Here is a 22,412-nt window from a genome sequence, read left to right on the forward strand (position 1 = left end):
CTTCTGAGTTATCTTTTGAGAGATTTTGATCTTTGAGGATGTCAACATTACAGCATTTATATGTAACCCAATCCTGTTTTTAATGAACTACGGTTACCACTGGCTAAATCAGAAACATGTGGTAGGCCAAAAATTAAACTATTACCGTCTTTTATTCCTGCGAGTGAAGTCATTTCTATGTATAAGACTCATTGTATGAAGTCATTAGGTATTAGTTTGTCATACTAGCTACTATAGAGATGAATATGTACACATAGTCACAGACGCAGGAGTGGCTGTGTGGTAAGTAGCTTGCTTACCAATCACATGGTTCCAGGTTCAGTCCCACTGCGTGGCACCTTGGACAAGTGTCTTCTACTATAGCCTCGGGCCAACCAAAGCCTTGTGAGTGGATTTGGTAGACGGAAACTGAAAGAAGCCCATCGTATATATGTATATATATGCGTGTGTGTGTTTGTGTGTCTGTGTTTCTCCCCCTAGCATTGCTTGACAACTGATGCTGGTGTGTTTATGTCCCCGTTACTTAGCGGTTCGGCAAAAGAGACCGATAGAATAAGTACTGGGCTTACAAAAGAATAAGTCCTAGGGTCGAGTTGCTCGATTAAAAGGCGGTGCTCCAGCATGGCCGCAGTCAAATGACTGAAACAAGTAAAAGAGTAAAGAGACCCACTTACATATACACATTTATATGCATATACACATTTATATACACAAATAATATTTTCTGTATTTTCTGTATTACCTGGCAACTTTTCCAAAATTGACATGGCATCAACTTTGATAATTCCTGTAGCAATGTCACAAAGCTGAAAATGAAGATAACAAAATTATTACAATGAAATATGGAATGAAATTAAATAATATCAATGCCTACCATATTTCTGTTTATGTCTGGTAAGTACAGGATATAATCGTGAACATGTTTCTGTCTTATGACCTCATCATCAAAACATAATCTTCACCATTCTTAGCAAAGTAGTGATATGAAAGTGATATAAATGTACAAGACTGTACATTGGTAAATATTGTTTTCCCCTTGCTGCATAATATTCAATTAGCTTAATAATCCCTGAATTATATCTTAAGACTAAGTTAACAACAGCTTTTCCTGCAGATAGCATCCTTGAGTAATTTATATCTCAAAACAATTCTAGTTTTCTACATCAAGTAGTTTGTATTCTTGCACATTAATTTACTTGATGAATCACCCATCAATACTTCATTAGGTATGATAATGCATATGTTTTGCTAATGAGATCAGAATAAAACCAAAACATTTCTGAAGTTGTTTTTCTTACTGACCAAAATAATTAAAATAACATTAATCAATAATTAATATTTCAATGTTTTTTTTCATCACAATTAGTTCAAGTTAGTTTTTTTGCTGCTCATGGCATAACTCAATAGTCATCGTTTTTTAATTCTTGAAACAATATAAGTAAATACAGATAAGTGGAATCAAAACATTACCGAAGTCAATATGCACCAGTAATAAGTCTGAAACTGGTGTGTTTTCAGGTTTTATTTCTTAAACTATTTCAAGCTATACACACAGATTTTGTCGTTTTATGCAATTTCATGGTGTATACAAAAGATTGACAGGACACACAAAAGTCAGAAATAATTATACTCTCTAACATATTTTAAGAATGAAGTAAGAGCTAAGATTTTTAACATAGAATAACATTAGACATCATAAGAACTGATTTGAAAGAGAAAAAAGAGAACTCTCAGTTGCCTTTCATCCTTTCAGGACTGATAAAATAAATGCCAGTTGAGCACTGGGGTTGATGTAATTGACTTACTCTCTTCCCTAAAATTGCTGGGCTTGTGCTAAAATTTGAAACCAAAATTTCAGACCTTTTAAAATCTTGAAGCAAGGTAGCAGGAGTTATCTCCTGCTTGCAAATAAATACCAAGTGCAAGAAGTGCACTGAGTAAACCAACTGGAGGAGAGGTCTTCCTGGGGTTAAATGGCAGTAATGTGGTCTCTTAGAGAACAGCCACATTAAAATGACCACAAGCAACGCTTTTCAGTTCATATACTGCTTCTATCTCGAACAGAGATTTTCTAACAGACTAGTTTCCTGAAAAAAAAATGATTTCTCAAATCATTAAGGCTTCACATTTTTAAAGAAGAAATATAATCAGATGAATCAATCCCAGTAAATCACCGGTATCTATTTTATCAACCATAAATGGCAAAGTAGTACTAAAAGGATCTTAACTCAAAACAATGGGACTGAATTAAATTTTGTTATACATTTTAGTCTGCCAAGTTACCAATTTTGCAAAGCCATGTTTTAGTATTCAGAATAATAATAATTATTTATTTTGGAGGCGCAATGGCCCAGTGGTTAGGGCAGTGGACTTGCGGTCATAGGATCGCGGTTTCGATTCCCAGACCGGGCGTTGTGAGTGTTTATTGAGTGAAAACTCCGGCAGGGGATGGTGGTGATCCCTGCTGTACTCTTTCACCACAACTTTCTCTCACTCTTACTTCCTGTTTCTGTTGTACCTGTATTTCAAAGGGCCGACCTTGTCACTCTCTGTGTCACGCTGAATATCCCCCGAGAACTACTTTAAGGGTACACGTGTCTGTGGAGTGCTCAGCCACTTACACGTTAATTTCACGAGCAGGCTGTTCCGTTGATTCGGATCAACCGGAACCCTCATCGTCGTAACCAACGGAGTGCTTCCATCCATCCAATTATTTATTTTACAATGTAATAATATAAACAGATATTAAATGTATTTTCTAATAATTTATATACCTTGCTCTTATAGATATTTATCGTATATACATTTTTTCCATATTGAAGACAGCAGCATCATTAGATGCAGGCATCCAAAAGACCAACCACCAATTCACACCATTTCTGATGGTGAAACTAAAAAAGATTTCAATGGACTCCATCCTAAAGCACTGGCTTTTCAATTTTCTCAAAATTGACCTTAAGTAATATAAAGAAATCAGTAAAATACCTGACTCTGCAAAATGTTCTCCAAAAACGGTTGTGCCAGACTCGCTACGATATTATAAAGCCAACTGCCCAAATTCATTTCTAAGTTGATGATACTTTCACATTCAGATACTGTCATCACAAATCCACCATAACTGCTGCGAGCTGAAATGACATGATAAAAATATTTTCACATTCTTTAATTATGAATACATGGATTAGGGTGTTCAGGTAGAGCTAATACCATAGTTTCTAGCAACAACATCTCTAAGGATGGAAGGATACATGGGTTCTTATCTGACTCTCACTTTTGGCTCCAATACCATTCTCAGTCACACCCTGGTAACCACTTCTTGTGATTTCTTTTTGAGATTTACTGTTCAAGGACAGCAGATCTCAAAACGAAATAACAAGACTCGGATTAGCCTTTCCTGCTATGATTGAAGCTGAACACCCCATGGAATAGCCATTAGTTTTCCAATAAGACTCAGAGTACAACAAGTCTCTGGTGACTTTGATCTTTCTGTATGGGTGTGAGAGCTGGACTCTTACAGCTGACATGGAACAAAGAATCCAGGTATTTGAGTACAGGTGCTTCAGAAGGCTGCTATACACCCCACACACCCCACAGAGTACAAAACAAACAGCTTTGTCAGGCAGCAAGTCAACAAATACATTGGCAGACAGAAACACTTCTTATGCAGATAAAAAGAAGGAAGCTTGCCTGGTACGGTTGTGTATGCTACCGAAATTCCCTGTCCAAAATCATTCTTCAGGGTATAGATGAGGGAGGACAAGAGAGAGGCAGACAGAGATAATCCTGATTAGACAAAATCAAAGACTGGATTAGTCAGTCACAACACTGCAACCCTGCTACACATGACAGAGAACAGAGACTAGTGGTGACGGCTGACTACTAATGTGTCTAGAGTGGCACCCCAGTTAGAGTGCATCAGTTAAGGGCTTTTGATGATGATAATGTGAACTGGCACATATGAATTTTGTTGGCTGTGATACAGATTTCAGAAGATTGAAAGAGAAAGTTGGTTCGACCAAGATTTGAACTAAGAACTTAAAGACACATAATTAAATATAATATCTTGTCTGACACTTTACCAGTCTTGCTATATAGACCATGCTTTTGATTACATATATTAATCTTTATATATAAAAGTGAAGTTGTGTGCCTGTCTCCTACGATTTAGATTCCTAACTACTCCCACATTTTGCGGTGCAGTGTAACCAAAACTGGGTATCTTATAGTCGTGATTCATATCGGGCCCTTCTGGGTATTAGCGCACGTCTACGATGAGTCTACGATTTAAAAAATAATTTACCATCATTTTTTCCATTTTGATGCATATTTTTCGCTATTATATAAGGGAAGTAACTCTCTAAAAATGTCTACGATGAGTCTACGATTTAAAAAATAATTTACCATCATTTTTTCCATTTTGATGCATATTTTTCGCTATTATATAAGGGAAGTAACTCTCTAAAAATGTCTACGATGAGTCAACGAATTTTTTAAAATTTATCATAATTTTTTTTCCATTTTTAATGCATTTTTTTCCTACTTTTTGGCTATAACTCTCTAAAAATGCTTATATAGTTATTTCCCTTACAAACCCAAGCAACGCCGGGCGATACTGCTAGTAATTCATACAAAAGTTTTTGTAATAGCATAGGTGCAAGCATTGCTGAGTAAAGAAGTTCACTTTGCAATGGTTTTAGATTCAGTCCCACTACACAGCACTTTGGACAAGTGTCTTCTGCTATAGTCCTGGGCCAACCAAGCCTTGTGAATGAATTTGTTAGACGTAGACTGTGTGGAAGTCAATCATGTGTGTGTGTGTGTGTGTGTGTGCATGTATGTGTGTACACACATCTGTGTATATGAGTGTGTGTATGTCTTTGTGTCTTTGTATTATAGGCCCAAGGCCTTAATTATAGGAGTAAGGTTACACCCAGTTTAACACTTTAGATACCATATTTCTGTTGAGATGCTCTGTGTTTTTTTTTCCAATTACTTCTAAATATAACAAAGAATTCAGTAATATAAATTACTTATCAGTAAGCTAGTGTTAGGAACATAAATTGTGATTAAGGTTTGGTGGAAGATTTTAATTCAGAACTTTTGAAAACAAGACATATGTACTAGAGAGCCAGAGGTGGTTTCAGCCAGGTTGGTATCAAAAGGGTTACTCAAACTAGAGTATCCATTGCTCTACTGATTCTTCTAATCCACTAACCTTTTTGACAGGTGTAAGGAGGTATTATTAATGAGAAGTGTCAACTTTCTCAATTAACCACTTCTCATTAACCTGTCAATAAAACCATTATTTCTATTTCAAATGAATAAAAAGGATGTGAAAAAACATACTTCAAATAAGTAAAATTTTGAAACTTAACTGATTTCAATTGTAATATTCAGTGTTGTTTCATGAAGAACAGCTAAAAAGCTTCCTTCATCTTGAAAGGTAAACCTTTGAATAGTTAAAGAGAAAAAAGAATATTCTTTAAAATTCAGTTAATCATTATACAAAATTTGGCCTCATGTCAATATTGAAAATCAATATTAATACAAAACGATAAATGTTTTGACATATAAAGAACACAAAATATTCTCTACACCCATGCAGATATATACATATTTATATGACGAGAGACAAGTATATACATATGTTTACATATAATCAGTCACACATACACATGCATTTGTAACTATAAATATACACATGTGGAGGCGCAATGGCCCAGTGGTTAGGGCAGCGGACTCGCAGTCGTAGGATCGCGGTTTCGATTCCCAGACTGGGCGTTGTGTGTGTTTATTGAGCGAAAACACCTAAAAGCTCCACGATGCTCTGGCAGAGGGTGGTGATCCCTGCTGTACACTTTCACCACTCTTTCTTCTGTTGGCCTGCTTGCTTAGCCAGCGGGGTGGCGTCATTCGAAGGCTAAAACGATGCAAATGCATTGTGACCAGCGATGTGTAACAACATCTGACAGGCTGGTCAGTCACGTGATCACGTGAATATACACATATGTGAATACAAAAGAAAATCTTACATACTCAAGCATACGTACTCTTTTACTCTTTTCTCTTTTACTTGTTTCAGTCATTTGACTGTGGCCATGCTGGAGCACCGCCTTTAATCGAGCAACTCGACCCCAGGACTTATTCTTTTTGTAAGCCCAGTACTTATTCTGTCGGTCTCTTTTTGCCGAACCGTTAAGTAACGGGGACATAAACACACCAGCATCGGTTGTCAAGCAATGCTAGGGAGACAAACGCAGACACACAAACACATACACACGCATATATATATATATACATATATACGACGGGCTTCTTTCAGTTTCCGTCTACCAAATCCACTCACAAGGCTTTGGTCGGCCCGAGGCTATAGTAGAAGACACTTGCCCAAGGTGCCACGCAGTGGGACTGAACCCAGAACCATGTGGTTGGTAAACAAGCTACTTACCACACAGCTACTCCTGCGCCTATACAAGCATATATACAAGCATCCACATACACAAGTCTCTACAAGCAATCACAAACATGTACATACTCAAGCACAGATTACTCCTGTATACAAACGTACACAAATGCATACATTAAAAATAATAATAATAATAATAATAATAATAATAATGGGGCGATCTTTCGTCTCTAGTAGACCTTTCCGTCGATTTCTGTAAAAAAAATTTTTTTTTTTTTTACATATGGGCTTGCGGGAACTTTTGAAGTAATGAGAGCGAAAGAGACTATGAGAAAGCGATTGTATGACGAGGGAAGTTCTTTTGAAGTTACCGTGCATGTGAAGCATTGATGTACATGTGTGTGTGTGTTTGATGGGGTGTGGGAGACAGACAGTATGTTGTGTAAGTGAAGTGCTTCTGTTAGTGTGTGTGAAGAGACAGAGATAACTGAAATTTTTTACTCGGTGTATGTGTATTACTTCAAAAGTTCCCGCAAGGCCATATGTAAAAAAAAAAAATTTTACGGAAATCGACGGAAAGGTCTACTAGAGACGAAAGATCGCCAATAATAATAATAATAAAGATAAAACATTGTGTACAGTGCTCAGGTGCACTACAACTCATCTAAAGTGTATATATAATCAGGTGTAGTTTCGGCGGATTTCGGAAAGCATGAGGGCCTTAAAGGATGCAGTGTCATGGCAGTCAACAACTGACGCAGGCAGTTTATTCCATGCTTCAGCAACTCTGAGGGTGAAAAAATGTTTCCGAAAGTCATGGGAGCTGTGTTTGTTTTCTGACTTTGTAGGCATGTCCACGTGTGTTAGACACATGGAGATCAAAAAGGTGTTCAGTGTTGTTGTTGGTGAGGTGGTTGATAACTTTGTGGGTGTTTACCAAGTCCGTTGCCAAACGCCGGAGCTTCAGTGAATCCATGCCCAGGGAAACAAGGCGCTCAGAATATGGTAGGTGTCTGATGGAGGGTATGCATTTGGTTGCACGTCTCTGGACAGATTCCAGGAGGTCAATGTTCTGTGCAAGATAGGGGTTCCAAACTGATGATGCGAATTCCAAGTGTGGTCGTACCATAGCTGTATACAGTTTTAAATTATATTACACCTGCAGATATAAAAACAAAGGCTGCACAAACATCCATGCATATACATATATCACGTGATCACGTGACCGACCAGTCCATCAGATGTAGTTACACATCGCTGGTCACAATGCGTTCGCATTGTTTTAGCCTTCGAATGACGCCACCCCACTGGCTAAGCGAGCAGGCCAACAGAAGAAAGAGTGGGAGAAAGAGTGGTGAAAGAGTACAGCAGGGATCACCACCCCCTGCCAGAGCCTCGAGGAGCTTTTAGGTGTTTTCGCTCAATAAACACTCACAACGCCCGGTCTGGGAATTGAAACCGCGAGTCCGCTGCCCTAACCACTGGGCCATTGTGCCTCCACATATACATATATTGTCGTCTAAGTTACACAAAAATGAAAATAATACTGACATCTCATTTTAACAGATATATTTACCAAAATTACATAAAAATATTTTGAAATATTAAAGAGTAAATTTATTCAATAAAATCACCATTGACTTCAACCACGGCCTCCAGATGACTTCGGAATCTCCAGCAACTCTTCTGGACAGTCGCCTTATTTAAGCTAGTGAACGCTGCCATAACCCTTGCCTTCAGTTCATCTTTGGTGTTACAAAGAGTTTTGTTTGGTCTCTCACTCAACTGAGCCCCACACATAATAATCAAGGGGGTTGCAGTTTGGGGGGTTAGGTGGCCAGATGTTAGGGATGATGTGGTCGCAGAAATTGTCTGACAGCCATGACTGGGTTCTCCTGCTTGTGTGACATGGTGAAGAATCCTGTTACCAGGCATAGGATGTTCCAGTAGCCACCCTCTTGGCCCAGGACAGCACTACCTCTTCCAGGCACTTGATGTAAGCTTCTAAGGCCATATGGGAAGATGAATGGGGGTATAACATTGCCATCATTAGTGATCACTCTAAACACCATGATGTTAACAGAATGTTTGATTTTTATCACTTGGTATATGTCCTCAGATTGCGGTCCTCAGATTGACACCCACTCTGAAATGTTTGTATTGGAGCTTCCTGCATGAATGCCAAGCAATACAGCATATCGTTTCCAAATTCTGGCAGAGTGAATTGCATCATGGTACTGTTTTTCTCACAGACGGTGCCCAAATGACCCTACCATACTATGTAGTCAACAAAATCAAAAATAAACAATGTGCATACATGAAATTAAAAATATAAAACGGCAACAATTTACACACTGCACCATGTACAAGTGTACACACAAACACATATAGCTGTATATTTACATTCTACATACATACAGAATTTACATGCAGTCAACAAATAAATGTTAGTATTCACAGAAACTGTAACTACACAGAATACATATGTTCAGACAAGGTTTATACAAAAAAAGATTCACAGAAGCTGAATCAACAGAAAACTGTTGTACATTCTATAGATTTGATGGTGTATATCCAATCAACAGTGTTGTACAACATCCCTGGCAAAGATTTTTAACCAACAAGCTCTAATGAATTATATGAGCAACAAGACATAGGTGCAGGAGTGGCTGTGTGGTAAGTAGCTTGCTAACCAACCACATGGTTCCGGGTTCAGTCCCACTGCGTGGCATCTTGGGCAAGTGTCTTCTGCTATAGCCCCGGGCCGACCAATGCCTTGTGAGTGGATTTGGTAGACGGAAACTGAAAGAAGCCTGTCGTATATATGTATATATATATATATATGTGTGTGTATGTGTTTGTGTGTCTGTGATTGTCCGTCCCCCTAGCATTGCTTGACAACCGATGCTGGTGTGTTTACATCCCCATCACTTAGCGGTTCGGCAAAAGAGACCGACAGAATAAGTACTGGGCTTACAAAGAATAAGTCCCGGGGTCGATTTGCTTGACTAAAAGCGGTGCTCCAGCATGGCCGCAGTCAAATGACTGAAACAAGTAAAAGAGTAAAGAGAGAATCTTTATGTGGTTGCTCAACCTGCTAGAAATAGTAGCTAGTTTTCCCTTAAATCACACTCTAATGTCTTAACCCTTTAGCATTTAAATCGGCCATATGCAGCCAAAATATTCTACCTGTTCTATGTCCAAACTGGCCAGATCTGGCCTCTCACACTTACCCTACAATGTTAGTCTAAAAATAAACAGTCACATCATTATAGTCTCAAAGCTACAAGGTAATGCATGACTAATTCAAATCAATGTGAATAAATAAGTATTACATTTGACAGAGAAATGATCATGATCATCATCATCATCATTTAATATCCATTGTCCAAAAATGGCCAATAAGTAATGCACTACCACATACTACATGTGGAGGCGCAATGGCCCAGTGGTTAGGGCAGCGGACTCGCAGTCGTAGGATCGCGGTTTCGATTCCCAGACCGGGCGTTGTGTGTGTTTATTGAGCGAAAACACCTAAAAGCTCCATGAGGCTCTGGCAGGGGGTGGTGGTCCCTGCTGTACTCTTTCACCACTCTTTCTCTCTTTCTTCTGTTGGCCTGCTCGCTTAGCCAGCGGGGGTGGCGTCGTTCGAAGGCTAAAACAATGGGAACGCATTATGACCAGCGATGTGTAGCAACATCTGATGGTCTAGTCGGTCATGTGATCACGTCACATGCTACATACTCCTAAACAGACAAGATTGACCTAGTTGAAGTATCTTTGATCATAAATTTACTTGATCAAGGATAACCTGGAGCTAAACAAGTCACTGTAAATTTTTTTTCTTTTCTTACCACAAAATGGATTTGCTTTCTGCTGTAAGCAATGGCAGTACTGTGAATTTGCTGAATGTTTTAATTAACCCCCAATATTGGGATCAAATCCCTCATGTGGGAAAAGTTATCCGTAACAGAGTAGCCCTATATCAGGAACTATACATTAGAAGTGGAGATAACCTTGGCCTGAATGGGTTCCTATGATAGAATAAGAGTTAGACAAACTAATTAAACAAAAGAAGATAAGAAATCAAGGAAACATTGATAGAGAAATCTTAATAAATATCATACTTTGGTTTATTTTTATGGTTAAGTCAGGGAAGGAATGTGTGGAGGTGTGTGGCTTAGTGGTTAGGGTGTCAGCATCATGATCGTAAGATTGTGGTTTTGATTCCTGGACCGGGCGACACGTTGTGTTCTTGAGCAAAACACTTCATTTCACATTGCTCCAGTCCACTTAGCTGGCAAAAATAAGTAAAGCTGCGATGGACTGGGGTTCCGTCCAGCTGGGGAACACATACGCCATAGAAACCGGGAAACCAGGCCCATGAGCCTGGCTAGGCTTTAAAAGGGCGCACTTATACTTACTTACAGGGAAGGAATAATAACACCCATGGCCTTTTCAGGACATTCTAGACTGGTGGGCGATAGAGAGGGTGTTATCCTAAATCAGGAACCTAGCCAAAATGCTTGCAACAATTTGAAGAACCCTGCTAAGAGCACCCAAGAGCCAGGTAGCAGTGTTAAACCAGGCAATAGTTCGAGTCTATAATTCCAAACCAGATGCAGTCTCCCTGATCAATTTCCACACGGTTTCTATCAACCAAAGTGCAATCACAAGGCTCTGGTCAATCTGAAGCTGTCATAGAAGACGTTTACCCAAGGTACTATGCGGTGGGATTGAACCTGAACAACACAGTTGCAAAGGGAACTTCTTAGAACCACACAGCCATAAGTATTAATGTTCATAGGAGCCTTCTTTCAACCAATCCCAACTCCTACAATGTACTAAGAAAAGAACAACAAAAAGCAAGGCTTAGTAAAAATACAAAACAGAAATATCACTTTACCAAGCACGTGTGATATAGTTCCAATATCCGCTCACTTTTGTATGATTAATGGAAAGGATCCATCGCACTCCATGATCAGGAATCAGCTCAGCATTGCCAACTGGTGGAGAAAAATCCACAATAGATAAGCTGGAAAATAAAATAATACCATATTGAATTGTTACAGAGTGTATTAATAAAAAGTGATAATAATATACGTAATGGTTTCCAATTTTGGTACAAGGCCAGCAATTTTAGACATGAGGAATTAGTCAATAAAAGAATTCTAATCTTCAGAAACAAGCTATCTTGATTAGAATTCCATCAAGTGGGATTTATGTTCCTTATTCATTCACTTAACATTACAAAAACAGGATATAAGCAGTGGCCATGCTAGGGCACTGCCAGCAAAAGTAACACATACCCATGTCAGGAATGAAGCCAGGCTGCATGGGTAAAAGCTAAGAATCCTAACCACTAGAGTATGCGGGTCTGTTGTTAGGATTTCTCCACTGAAAACAAATAGATCAGTAACTGCTGCTACTTACACATGATTTATGTTACCCGTAGAGCATCCTTAAAGCACACAAGCCAATGAGATAGCCCCTATGTGGTTGTTCAATCTGCAAGACACAGTAGCCAAATTTTCTTCAAATAACACCCCATAGTTTCAGAAAGAAAAAAAAAAAGAACACACTAGATAAAGCAGTCCTTATCTCGTACTTTAACCCTTTGTCTCTCAGTATAATATCATCTTCCTCTCTACTGTACCCCACACACACTCCCACAACCCCCAGTCAAAGGAGATCTACCAACTATGTGTGTCTAAGTGTGTGTATGTGCATGCTTTACCAGTATACACACACACACCTCTTTCCTTCCAATTGTCACATCCTAGTTATTCTCCAGGGTCATGAGTATAGGGGCCATCAAGGTGCCTATGTAGTGTACAGACATATGCACAAACACACATACATACACATACATGATGGGCTTTTTTCAGTTTCTGTCAACCAAATCCACTCACAAGGCCTTGATCAGCCTGAGGCTACAGTAAAAGACTTTTGTGTCCAAGGTGCCATGCAGTAAGATGAACCCAAAACCATGTGTTTGGGAAGCAGACTTCTTACCACACAGCCACGCCTGTACCTATAAATGTGTGAGATCTATGGGAAATTTGGTCACTATTTCTGTCGACTGAGAGACCTTTAAGTGATGTAAATAATACAGAGTTAAACAGTGACAGTTAATGAAGGCAGTAAATATAGAATAAAGCAGTGGTTCTCAACCAGGGTTCCGCCAGTACAGTCCATGGGTTCCGCAAGAAGTTACAAAACTGCTAAAATCGACAGTAATTTTTAATTCTCCTGTGCAGATATGTGTGCATAAGACTATTAAATCATTGCTCAGGGGTTCCTCGAGCCAGTGGAATGTTTCCTTGGGGTTCCGCTCCAGCAAAAAGTTTGAAAAGCACTGGAATAAAGAAAATAACCAATTTAAAATCAGTAAATTTGCTGAACATACTCACTTGGTTATGGTCATTTCAACACCATTTTGTTTTGTAATCAAATCTGGGATGTAATTCATATGTTTTAGCTTTTGATAAAGGACATCAGCACCCAACTGTGCTCCTAAAAAAACAGAAGAATATGAAAAATTAACAAGATATGTAATGTTAATATAAAGTATTAAATTTTGGTAGAGACCTATTTTCCTTTTTATTAACCACATACATTGTTAAGTTAAAGAACGATGTGCTGAATGCTAGGTGAAAAAGATTCTTAGTTAATAGATATTTTTTTCTTAGCTGGAAAAAGAAAACAAAAACCAAGCAGTATTTGTTGGTGATTTGCAAAGAGGACACAAACAAACCAGCACTGGTTGTCTAGTAGTGTGAGAGGACAAGCACACATACTAAGATACACACAACATTATATATATATATATATATATATATATATATATATATATATATATTATATATATATATTGTGCTTATATCTATACACACAACACACACACACACACACATACATACATATATATATATATATATATATATATATATATAGTTAATCCAAACAAGAAAGCACAAAAAAACACAACGCGAATACATGGAACAAATATAGTATTATTGGACGCTCAGGAAAGAAGGAAAGAAGGAGGGTTTAACGTTTCGAGCAGAGCTCTTCGTCGGAAACATAGGAGAAGGGAAGACAGAGGGAAAAAAATCGCCAACGGTACACACGAGGTCACATTTTGAAAGACCGTATATATACATACGATGGACTTCCACAAGTTTCCATCTACCAAATTCACTCTAAAGGCATTGGTGGACCCAGAGCTATAGAAGACACTTGCCCAAGGTGCAACACAGTTTTACATAATTAAGGAAAGAAAAGCTTGAGCTTTATTTGCAGGCAAAAGACAAAGACTGTATAATGATGATGAGGTCTAATAGAAGGAAACATGTACATAGTTGTCCCTTACCTACAAATAAAAATCTTAATTTCTTGAAATTATATCTCCTATAGTTGTTGTTTTGTTGCTGGTGTTGTTTTGTTGATGGTGTTGTTTTGTTGCTGTTGTGGCTTTTGTTTTAGTTGTTATTGTTGTTGCTGTACTTTAGCTTTTAGTGCAGCAAAAAATTCTGGTCACCAAAAATTCTTGGTGACCTATGTCTGTAAACATTTGGAATTGTGTCTAGGTGCAGCGTGGCTGTGTGTTTAGAAGCTTGCTTCCTAACCACATGGTTCTGGGTTCAGTCCTACTGCATGGCACCTTGGGCAAGTGTCATCTGCTATAGCCTCAGGCCAACCAAAGCTTTTGTGAGTAGATTTGGTAGACGGAGACTAAAAGAAGCCCATCGTGTGTGTGTGTATGTATGTGTGTTTGCCCCCCACCATCGCTTGACAACTGATGTTGGTGTGTTTACATCCCCATAACTTAGCAGTTTGGGCAAGACTTCCTTTTGTACCCCCACCCCAAAACACCCCTTTTAAAATTTTTTTTTCTACACAAACCCTCATTTTTGGCTATGGGGAATACGAATCTGCCAAAAAATTGGCAAAAATTAGTATCTTGAAATTACTCGTTCCCCCCACCTAATTTCATCAATTTTAACTTTTTTCAGAATTTTTTTTTTCAAAATATGCAGAAAAATACAGAGGTTATGATTCTGGAAAAAAATTTCGAAAGATTTTTATAGTTAGGGTTAGGATTTTAGGGCTAGGATTAGGGTTAGCGTTTTAGGGTTAGGGTTAGGCTTAGGCTTAGGGTCTCAGGATTAGGGCTAGGGTTTTAGGGTTAGAGTTAGGGTTAGGGTTAGGGTTTTAGGGTTAGGGTTTTATGGTTATTGTTAGTGTTAGGGTTTTAGGGTTGGGGTTTTAGGATTAGGGGTAGGTTAGGATTAAGGTTTTAGGGTTAGGGTTATGGTTAGGGTTAGTGAAAAAAGTGAAAAATGAAGAAATTGGGTGAAGGAGGCGAAATTTCAAAATGCTGATTTTTGGCAACTTTTGGCATCTCCTCCATATCCAAAAACAGTTTTTGGAAAAAAAAATTGCGAGAAAATGAGTGGGTGGGGGAAGTCTTTCCGCTGTTTGGCAAAAGGGACCGATGAAGTACTAGGCTTACAAAGAATAAATCCTGGGATCGATTTGTTCGACAAAAAGCAGTGCTCCAGCATGGCCACAATCAAATGACTGAAGCAAGTAAAAGAATATTATATCACCAATATTCCAAGGAAAATGCATGAACTCCACTCCTTCCAATTTATCTACCTCTATAAATTTTATACTTTATGTTCAATGATATTAATACCAATTAGTAGAAATGACAATTTAATTACCCTTTCGTTACCAACCCGGCTGTAGTACAAATATCTTCTTTTCATAAGTTTTGAATTAAAATCTTCCACCAAACCTTAGACACAATTACTGTTCCTAACACTAGCTTAATGATAACTAAGTTATTTTACAAAATTCTTTGTTATATTTAAAGTAATTGAGAGAAACACAGAACATCTCAAAATAAATTCAGTAATGAAAGGGTAGCTTCATAACAATGTTAATGTGCTATAAACTTTAAATCTGCAGTCATATGATGAACATTTTGGTAGCAACAATGCATGACAGTCCGCATAACTTTATTTTGTTAAAATTTGTCATATATCAACGACTGTCTTTAGAATATGATTTGGTTATTAGTAACTCTATGCTATTTTCGGTATGTCATGGTTCAAGGACATTTCCACCTGAAGAAGAAACCGAGAAGTTCTTGAAATCAGTCAGGGAAATAAATTTGTCACTTATATTGCTAAAATTATTCTGGGGTAATAAAACCAGCAAGCATACACTCTTTTTACTCTTTTACTTGTTTCAGTCATTTGACTGCGGCCATGCTGGAGCACCGCCTTTAGTCGAGCAAATCGACCCCAGGACTTATTCTTTGTAAGCCCAGTACTTATTCTATCGGTCTCTTTTTGCCGAACCGCTAAGTAACGGGGACATAAACACACCAGCATCGGTTGTCAAACAATGCTAGGGGGACAAACACAGACACACAAACACATACACACACATACATATATATATATATATATATATACACATATATACGACAGGCTTCTTTCAGTTTCCGTCTACCAAATATCCACTCACAAGGCATTGGTCGGCCCGGGGCTATAGCAGAAGACACTTGCCCAAGATGCCACGCAGTGGGACTGAACCTGGAACCATGTGGCTGGTTAGCAAGCTACTTACCACACAGCCACTCCTGCGCCTATATACATATATTATATACATTAAATATTCTTTTACATACTGAAGTAGTTATTTCTTAAACACACACACACACACACACACACACACACACACACACACACACACACACACACATACACACACGGCCATGGAGGCAGAGGAAGACTGAAATGACAAATGGAGAGGAGTGGAGCAGTAGACAATCATAATCTACACCATTTGAAAGGTATTTGTAAAATTTCATTACAAAATATATATTTTTGCCTGAAAGTAATGAGGAAACAAAGTCAACTCGTATGAATTATTCAATACACTTCTCCCCGCCCCGATGATATTTTCACAACATATTCCGATGTAATCGTAATCTACACCGCCTGAAAGGCATTTTCTCTTTTACTCTTTTATTTATATTTCAGTCATTTGACTGCGGCCATGCTGGAGCACCGCCTTTAGTTGACGAAATCGCCCCCAGGACTTATTCTTTGGAAGCCTAGTACTTATTGTATCGGTCTCTTTTTACCGAACCGCTAGATTATGGGGGACGTAAACACACCACCATCGGTTCTCAAGCGATGTTGGGGGGACAAACACAGGCACACGAACATACACACACACACCACACACACACACACATACATACATACATATATACATATATATATACGATGAGCTTCTCTCAGTTTCCGTCTACCAAATCCACTCACAAGGCTTTGGTCGGCCCGAGGCTCTAGTAAAAGACACTTGCCCAAGGTGTCACGCAGTGGGAATGAACCCGGAACCATGTGGTTGGTAAGCAAGCTACTTACCACACAGCCACTCACGCGCCTATTTGTGCAAAATTTCATTCAAAAGCATACATTTTTCTGAAAATTATGAGGAAACAAAGTCGGGGTTAGGACACCCTTCTTTGTGTACGCCATATTGATAAACATACAGCTGCAATAAAAATGGACAAATAAGAGACGATGCAAAAAGGAGCCTCTACAGTTACTCCTAGCAAAAATATCAGTTGGATTCTCTCAAATTACACTCTCTTTACTCTTTTACTTGTTTCAGTCATTTGACTGTGGCCATGCTGGAGCACTGCCTTTAATCGAGCAAATCGACCCTGGGACTTTTTCTTTTGTAAGTTCAGTACTTATTCTATCGGTCTCTTTTTGCCGAACCGCTAAGTAACGGGGACATAAACACACCAGCATCGGTTGTCAAGCAATGCTAGGGGGACAAACAGACACACAAACACACACGCGCATATATATATATATATATATATACATATATATGACGAGCTTCTTTCAGTTTCCGTCTACCAAATCCACTCACAAGGCTTTTGGTCGGCCCGAGGCTATAGAAGAAGACACTTGCCCAAGATGCCACGCAGTGGGACTGAACCCGGAACCATGTGGTTGGTAAGCAAGCTACTTACCACACAACCACTCCTGCACCTATTTATCTTTAAAAAAAAAAGAAACACATTTGATAATAAGATGGGATGTAAGCGGGAATACTTTTGATCAAGATCTGTTTCATCTAAATCTGTTGAGCTAAATAACAAATATATATATATCTTTATATATAAAAGTGAAGTTGTGTGTCTGTCTCCTATGATTTAGATTCCTAACTACTCCCACATTTTGCGGTGCAGTGTAACCAAAACCGGGTATCTTATAGTCGTGATTCATATCGAGCCCTTCTGGGTATTAGTGCGCGTCTACGATGAGTCTACGATTTTTAAAATAATTTACCATCATTTTTTTCCATTTTAATGCATTTTTTCGCTATTATATAAGGGAAGTAACTCTCTAAAAATGTCTACGATGAGTCAACGATTTTTAAAAAAATTTACCATCATTTTTTTTCCATTTTTAATGCATTTTTTGGCTATATTTTGGTTATAACTCTCTAAAAATGCTTATATAGTTATTTCCCTTACAAACCCGAGCAACGCCGGGCGATACTGCTAGTATATATATATATATATAAAAGCAAAACATCTATGAAGCAATGCTAGTAACCAAATTTGTATCATATTCTGTTGAAACAGTTAAATTTTTATATGCTGTAACAACAATACGAATAAAATGCTACAAAATTAAATGTGAGTTGTAAAGTAGCTAACGTAGGCGCAGGAGTGGCTGTGTGGTAAGTAGCTTGTTTACCAACCACATGGTTCCGTGGCACCTTGGGCAAGTGTCTTCTGCTATAGCCCCGGGCCGACCAAAGCCTTGTGAGTGGATTTGGTAGACGGAAACTGAAAGAAGCCCGTCGTATATATCTATATATATATATATGTGTGTGTGTGTGTGTGTGTGTGTGTGTGTGTGTGTGTGTGTGTGTGTGTGTGTGTGTGTGTTCGTGTGTCTGTGTTTGTCCCCCTAGCATTGCTTGACAACTGATGCTGGTGTGTTTATGTCCCCGTTACTTAGCGGTTCGGCAAAAAGAGACCGATAGAATAAGTACTGGGCTTACAAAAGAATAAGTCCTGGGGTCGAGTTGCTCGATTAAAGGCGGTGCTCCAGCATGGCCGCAGTCAAATGACTAAAACAAGTAAAAGAGTAAAGAGAGAGAGAGAGAGTAGTTGAAATCTGAACATGGTTCAACAGATGCTCTCTATTCATTCTAAGTGTGAAGGTGGTTTATATACAACTCCATTACTACAAATAGCACAAAATTTGACAGGAAAGTCCTCGCTGACAGCACAGTAATCTTACAAAAACAATAACAGATGTATGATCATCAAAGCAAGTGCTCACTAATTTCGAAATTCCTTTCAACAAACAAACAAGCTTATTGGTTATGAACTGACTTATACTAACAACATACATACTGGATTCAATTGAGAGAACAACTATGACGCGATGTCTACGTAATTGTTCGGCATGCCAGAAATAACTGGCAAATCTTCCTCAAATTACATATATATCCTTATTGTCTTTAAAAACAGGAGAAGCATATTTAATAACGTAGCATTAGATACACTATCCCCGAAAAAATACAGGGTGGTAATTACTTGAATGCCTCTGTCCGGCCAGGGTTGACTTGGGTTTACGCAAACTATGAGTATAGGGTACATTCTTAGGACACCTCGCATCAGACAAAACCTCCACTGATGAATGTCCCCGAGGATAACCCGCCTCTTAGGACAAAACTCGGATCTTTTCGGTTTGAACGGCAGTTTTTTAAAATAATTTCCACGTAACTAACCACTTTTAAACTTCGTATACTAGTAGAATGTGTTTATAAAACATATTTTTCTCTTGGCTTTATCGAGAAAATTATATGGTTTGTAAGATATTTGCTGTTGTTTTTCTTCAATTTCTGCAATTTCAACCAATCAATGACGTCTATTGAGGTTAAAAAAACATTCTGTACCGTATGAATATGTCCCTCGTTTAAGAAACAGATTGGGTTTATTTACATTTGTGAAGAAAAAAATACCCTTCCCCCACCCCTAACTCTAACCCTAACCCTAAAATAGATTGAAATGCAATAGATCGATACTAGGGTCATAATTATGGGTGACAATTTCATATGACACCGCTAGAAAAAACTGCCGTTCAAACCGAAAAGAGTGGAAGAGTGCAATACTACGAACTTTCAGCAACCGTCTTCGTTATAGAAAATAAAAGAAACTAATGCTTTCGTTAATAGATAAACATTGCTTTCATTTACCAAATCATTAGCGCATCGGACAAAATGCATGAACTTATTCCTACTGGATTCTTACTTTCTCGGTTCAATTCCCGCCGAGGTCAACTTTACTTTTCATCTCACCGGACTCTAATCAAGTACTTCAATCGATTTATCGACTAATTCCCTTCATCTAATTTCTAGCTTTGTGGCTCTGTTAGAATCGATTCTGTTCGAAAAATTCTTTCATAAAAAATACATTGAAAAAAATCTGTTGTCAGAAAAAGCTTTAACCAATGGAATTTTGTCCCCTTTGCACCTTAATCGAGGTTGTTTGGTTAAAGGGGTTTCTACAATTGTCGGTGGTAGTCTATTACACAACTGCGTTTATATTTTTCGTAAACTCCCCCCTCTTTCAGTTTGCTGTTGTTTCTGTCTCAAATTTACAAGCAACTTTCAAAAATCCATCTTCTAAATTGTTCTCTTTCTGATGTAACGAATTTTTAATAATTTAAACAATCTAATTTTTAATATTGCGTTACAACTTTTTACGCGTGTAATATTGAACTATGGAACGAAATCAAAGCTATTGATTTCATATTAACACTCAATTTACACGTTAAGACAATTCACTGACACACTATGGAAGGAAATTGAAGATATCTTTATATATAAAAGAGAGGTTGTGTGCTGTCTGTCTCCTACGATTTAGATTCCTAACTACTCCCACATTTTGAGGTGCAGTTTAACCAAAACCGGGTATCTTATAGTCGTAATTCATATCGAGCCCTTCTGGGTATGAGCGCGCGTCTACGATGAGTCTACGATTTTAAAAAAAATTTACCATCAATTTTTCCCATTTTCAATGCATTTTTGGCATATATAAGGGAAGTAACTCTCTAAAAATGTATTATTAAATCTCAGAACGTAAAAAGCTACAGTACCCCCACCCCTCTTTGTGGTTAACCATATTGAGATGGCTATTATACTTTACATCTCTAAAAATGCTTATATAGTTATTTCCCTTACAAACCCGAGCAACGCCGGGCGATACTGCTAGTAAGTTATTACGAACACATTTACATTACTCAAATTATTCGTAAGACAACTGATTTGAATATGTGTGTGTAGAAATAGAGAGTGTGGGGTAATCCTTTGCATTGCGGGATACAGCCTGTAATTCCGCTCTTACTGAAATTCAGATAGATTTTAAAAGATTAAAATCTAATCTTTCTTCTTAAGCAAAAAGCAACTTAGTTAAAAATATAATCAAGATACACACGTTTGATCACGTAACGAATAGAGAAAGTTACTTGTCTCGCACATTACTTGAGCATGCGACACTGTTGTTCTTGCTGACCTCAACAATTACTTACAACAACAGCGCCAGACACATTTCACTTCTGAAAAACCTTCAAGGTATTTCACACAATGCAATCCTGCAAAAAAAAGTCTGCGATTGAAAATACACTCACTCGCTCACCTGAGTTTATTCTACAACAAATTTTGATAATTGCCCCTGCACTCGTGTATACGCCCTCACGCACTCATTCCCGCACTGCCCAGCCACTGACTGCACGTTTTTGCAGCGCAAAGCAACACGGCTATTCGGAATTATCCGAATAGAAAATTGTCCCGTATGCACTTCAATGATCCTCTCTCCCGATATGCGAAAGTTTTTCTCAGCCATGCATTTCTTTTTCTTCCTAGATCGTTCGTTTCTTTTTCTTAGAAGCTCTCTGGAGGAGGGTAATGTTGTGACTTCATTTAAGTATAGAGTAGATTCGAATCTGAATCTACCAATTTCCCTTAACATGGCAACAGCATTTTTCTCACAGAAAAACAATAGTTGACATCAGTTACAATCAACACATGGCCTCGCTAATCCGATTTATGTCTTTGACACTTGACCTTTCTAACCTCTTGTATGCGGTGGAGAGTTGAATTGAGATAACAGTCGACCCCCAAAGAATATCTTTTGTTCTCTGCAACATAGGCGCAGGAGTGGCTGTGTGGTAAGTAGCTTGCTAACCAACCACATGGTTCCGGGTTCAGTCTCACTGCGTGGCATCTTGGGCAAGTGTCTTCTGCTATAGCCCCGGGCCGACCAATGCCTTGTGAGTGGATTTGGTAAACGGAAACTGAAAGAAGCCTGTCGCATATATGTATATATATATATAAGTGTATGTGTATATGTTTGTGTGTCTGTGTTTGTCCCCCTAGCATTGCTTGACAACCGATACTGGCGTGTTTACGTCCCCGTTACTTAGCGGTTCGGCAAAAGAGACCGATAGAATAAGTACTGGGCTTACAAAGAATAAGTCCCGGGGTCGATTTGCGCGACTAAAGGCGGTGCTCCAGCATGGCCGCAGTCAAATGACTGAAACAAGTAAAAGAGTATACCTATTTTTTCTAGCTAGTTTTGTATAGTTATAAATACAAGAACTCCGTAAGCCAAAGTCAGTTGGTGAGAACCGAGTTGGCTGAACGAAACGCCGTCTCTTAATGAAAAGGCACTGAAGGACAACAATGGTAACTCACCAACGAAGCAGTTGTTTCGTCCCACGACTCTTTCACTTTTTCTTCTCTACAACATCACTCTGTCTATCATTTTCCCTGCTGCTAGAATGACGAGAACACAAACACACCTATACAAGAAAAATCTACGATATCTTTCTTTACCTTGCATGCTTTGCAAATTACATTATACCAGCCCGTCGTGGTTTGGTTG

General features: G+C 38.4%; 1 protein-coding gene across 1 annotated transcript in view; it reads right to left on the reverse strand.

Annotated features, from left to right (window-relative positions):
* Positions 1 to 22,412, reverse strand: part of LOC115210849 (bactericidal permeability-increasing protein) — a 95,106-nt gene that overhangs the window by 37,319 nt on the left and 35,375 nt on the right. Inside the window, exons 2-6 of the mRNA XM_029779605.2 lie at positions 12,820 to 12,922; positions 11,313 to 11,441; positions 5,376 to 5,449; positions 2,986 to 3,128; positions 743 to 806 (exon numbers count right to left, since the gene is read on the reverse strand). Coding sequence (XP_029635465.1) covers positions 743 to 806; positions 2,986 to 3,128; positions 5,376 to 5,449; positions 11,313 to 11,441; positions 12,820 to 12,922 — 513 coding nt within the window. The remainder of the gene's footprint in view (positions 1 to 742; positions 807 to 2,985; positions 3,129 to 5,375; positions 5,450 to 11,312; positions 11,442 to 12,819; positions 12,923 to 22,412) is intronic.

Source organism: Octopus sinensis, linkage group LG4, assembly GCF_006345805.1.
Source record: "Octopus sinensis linkage group LG4, ASM634580v1, whole genome shotgun sequence".
Lineage (NCBI taxonomy): Eukaryota > Metazoa > Mollusca > Cephalopoda > Octopoda > Octopodidae > Octopus > Octopus sinensis.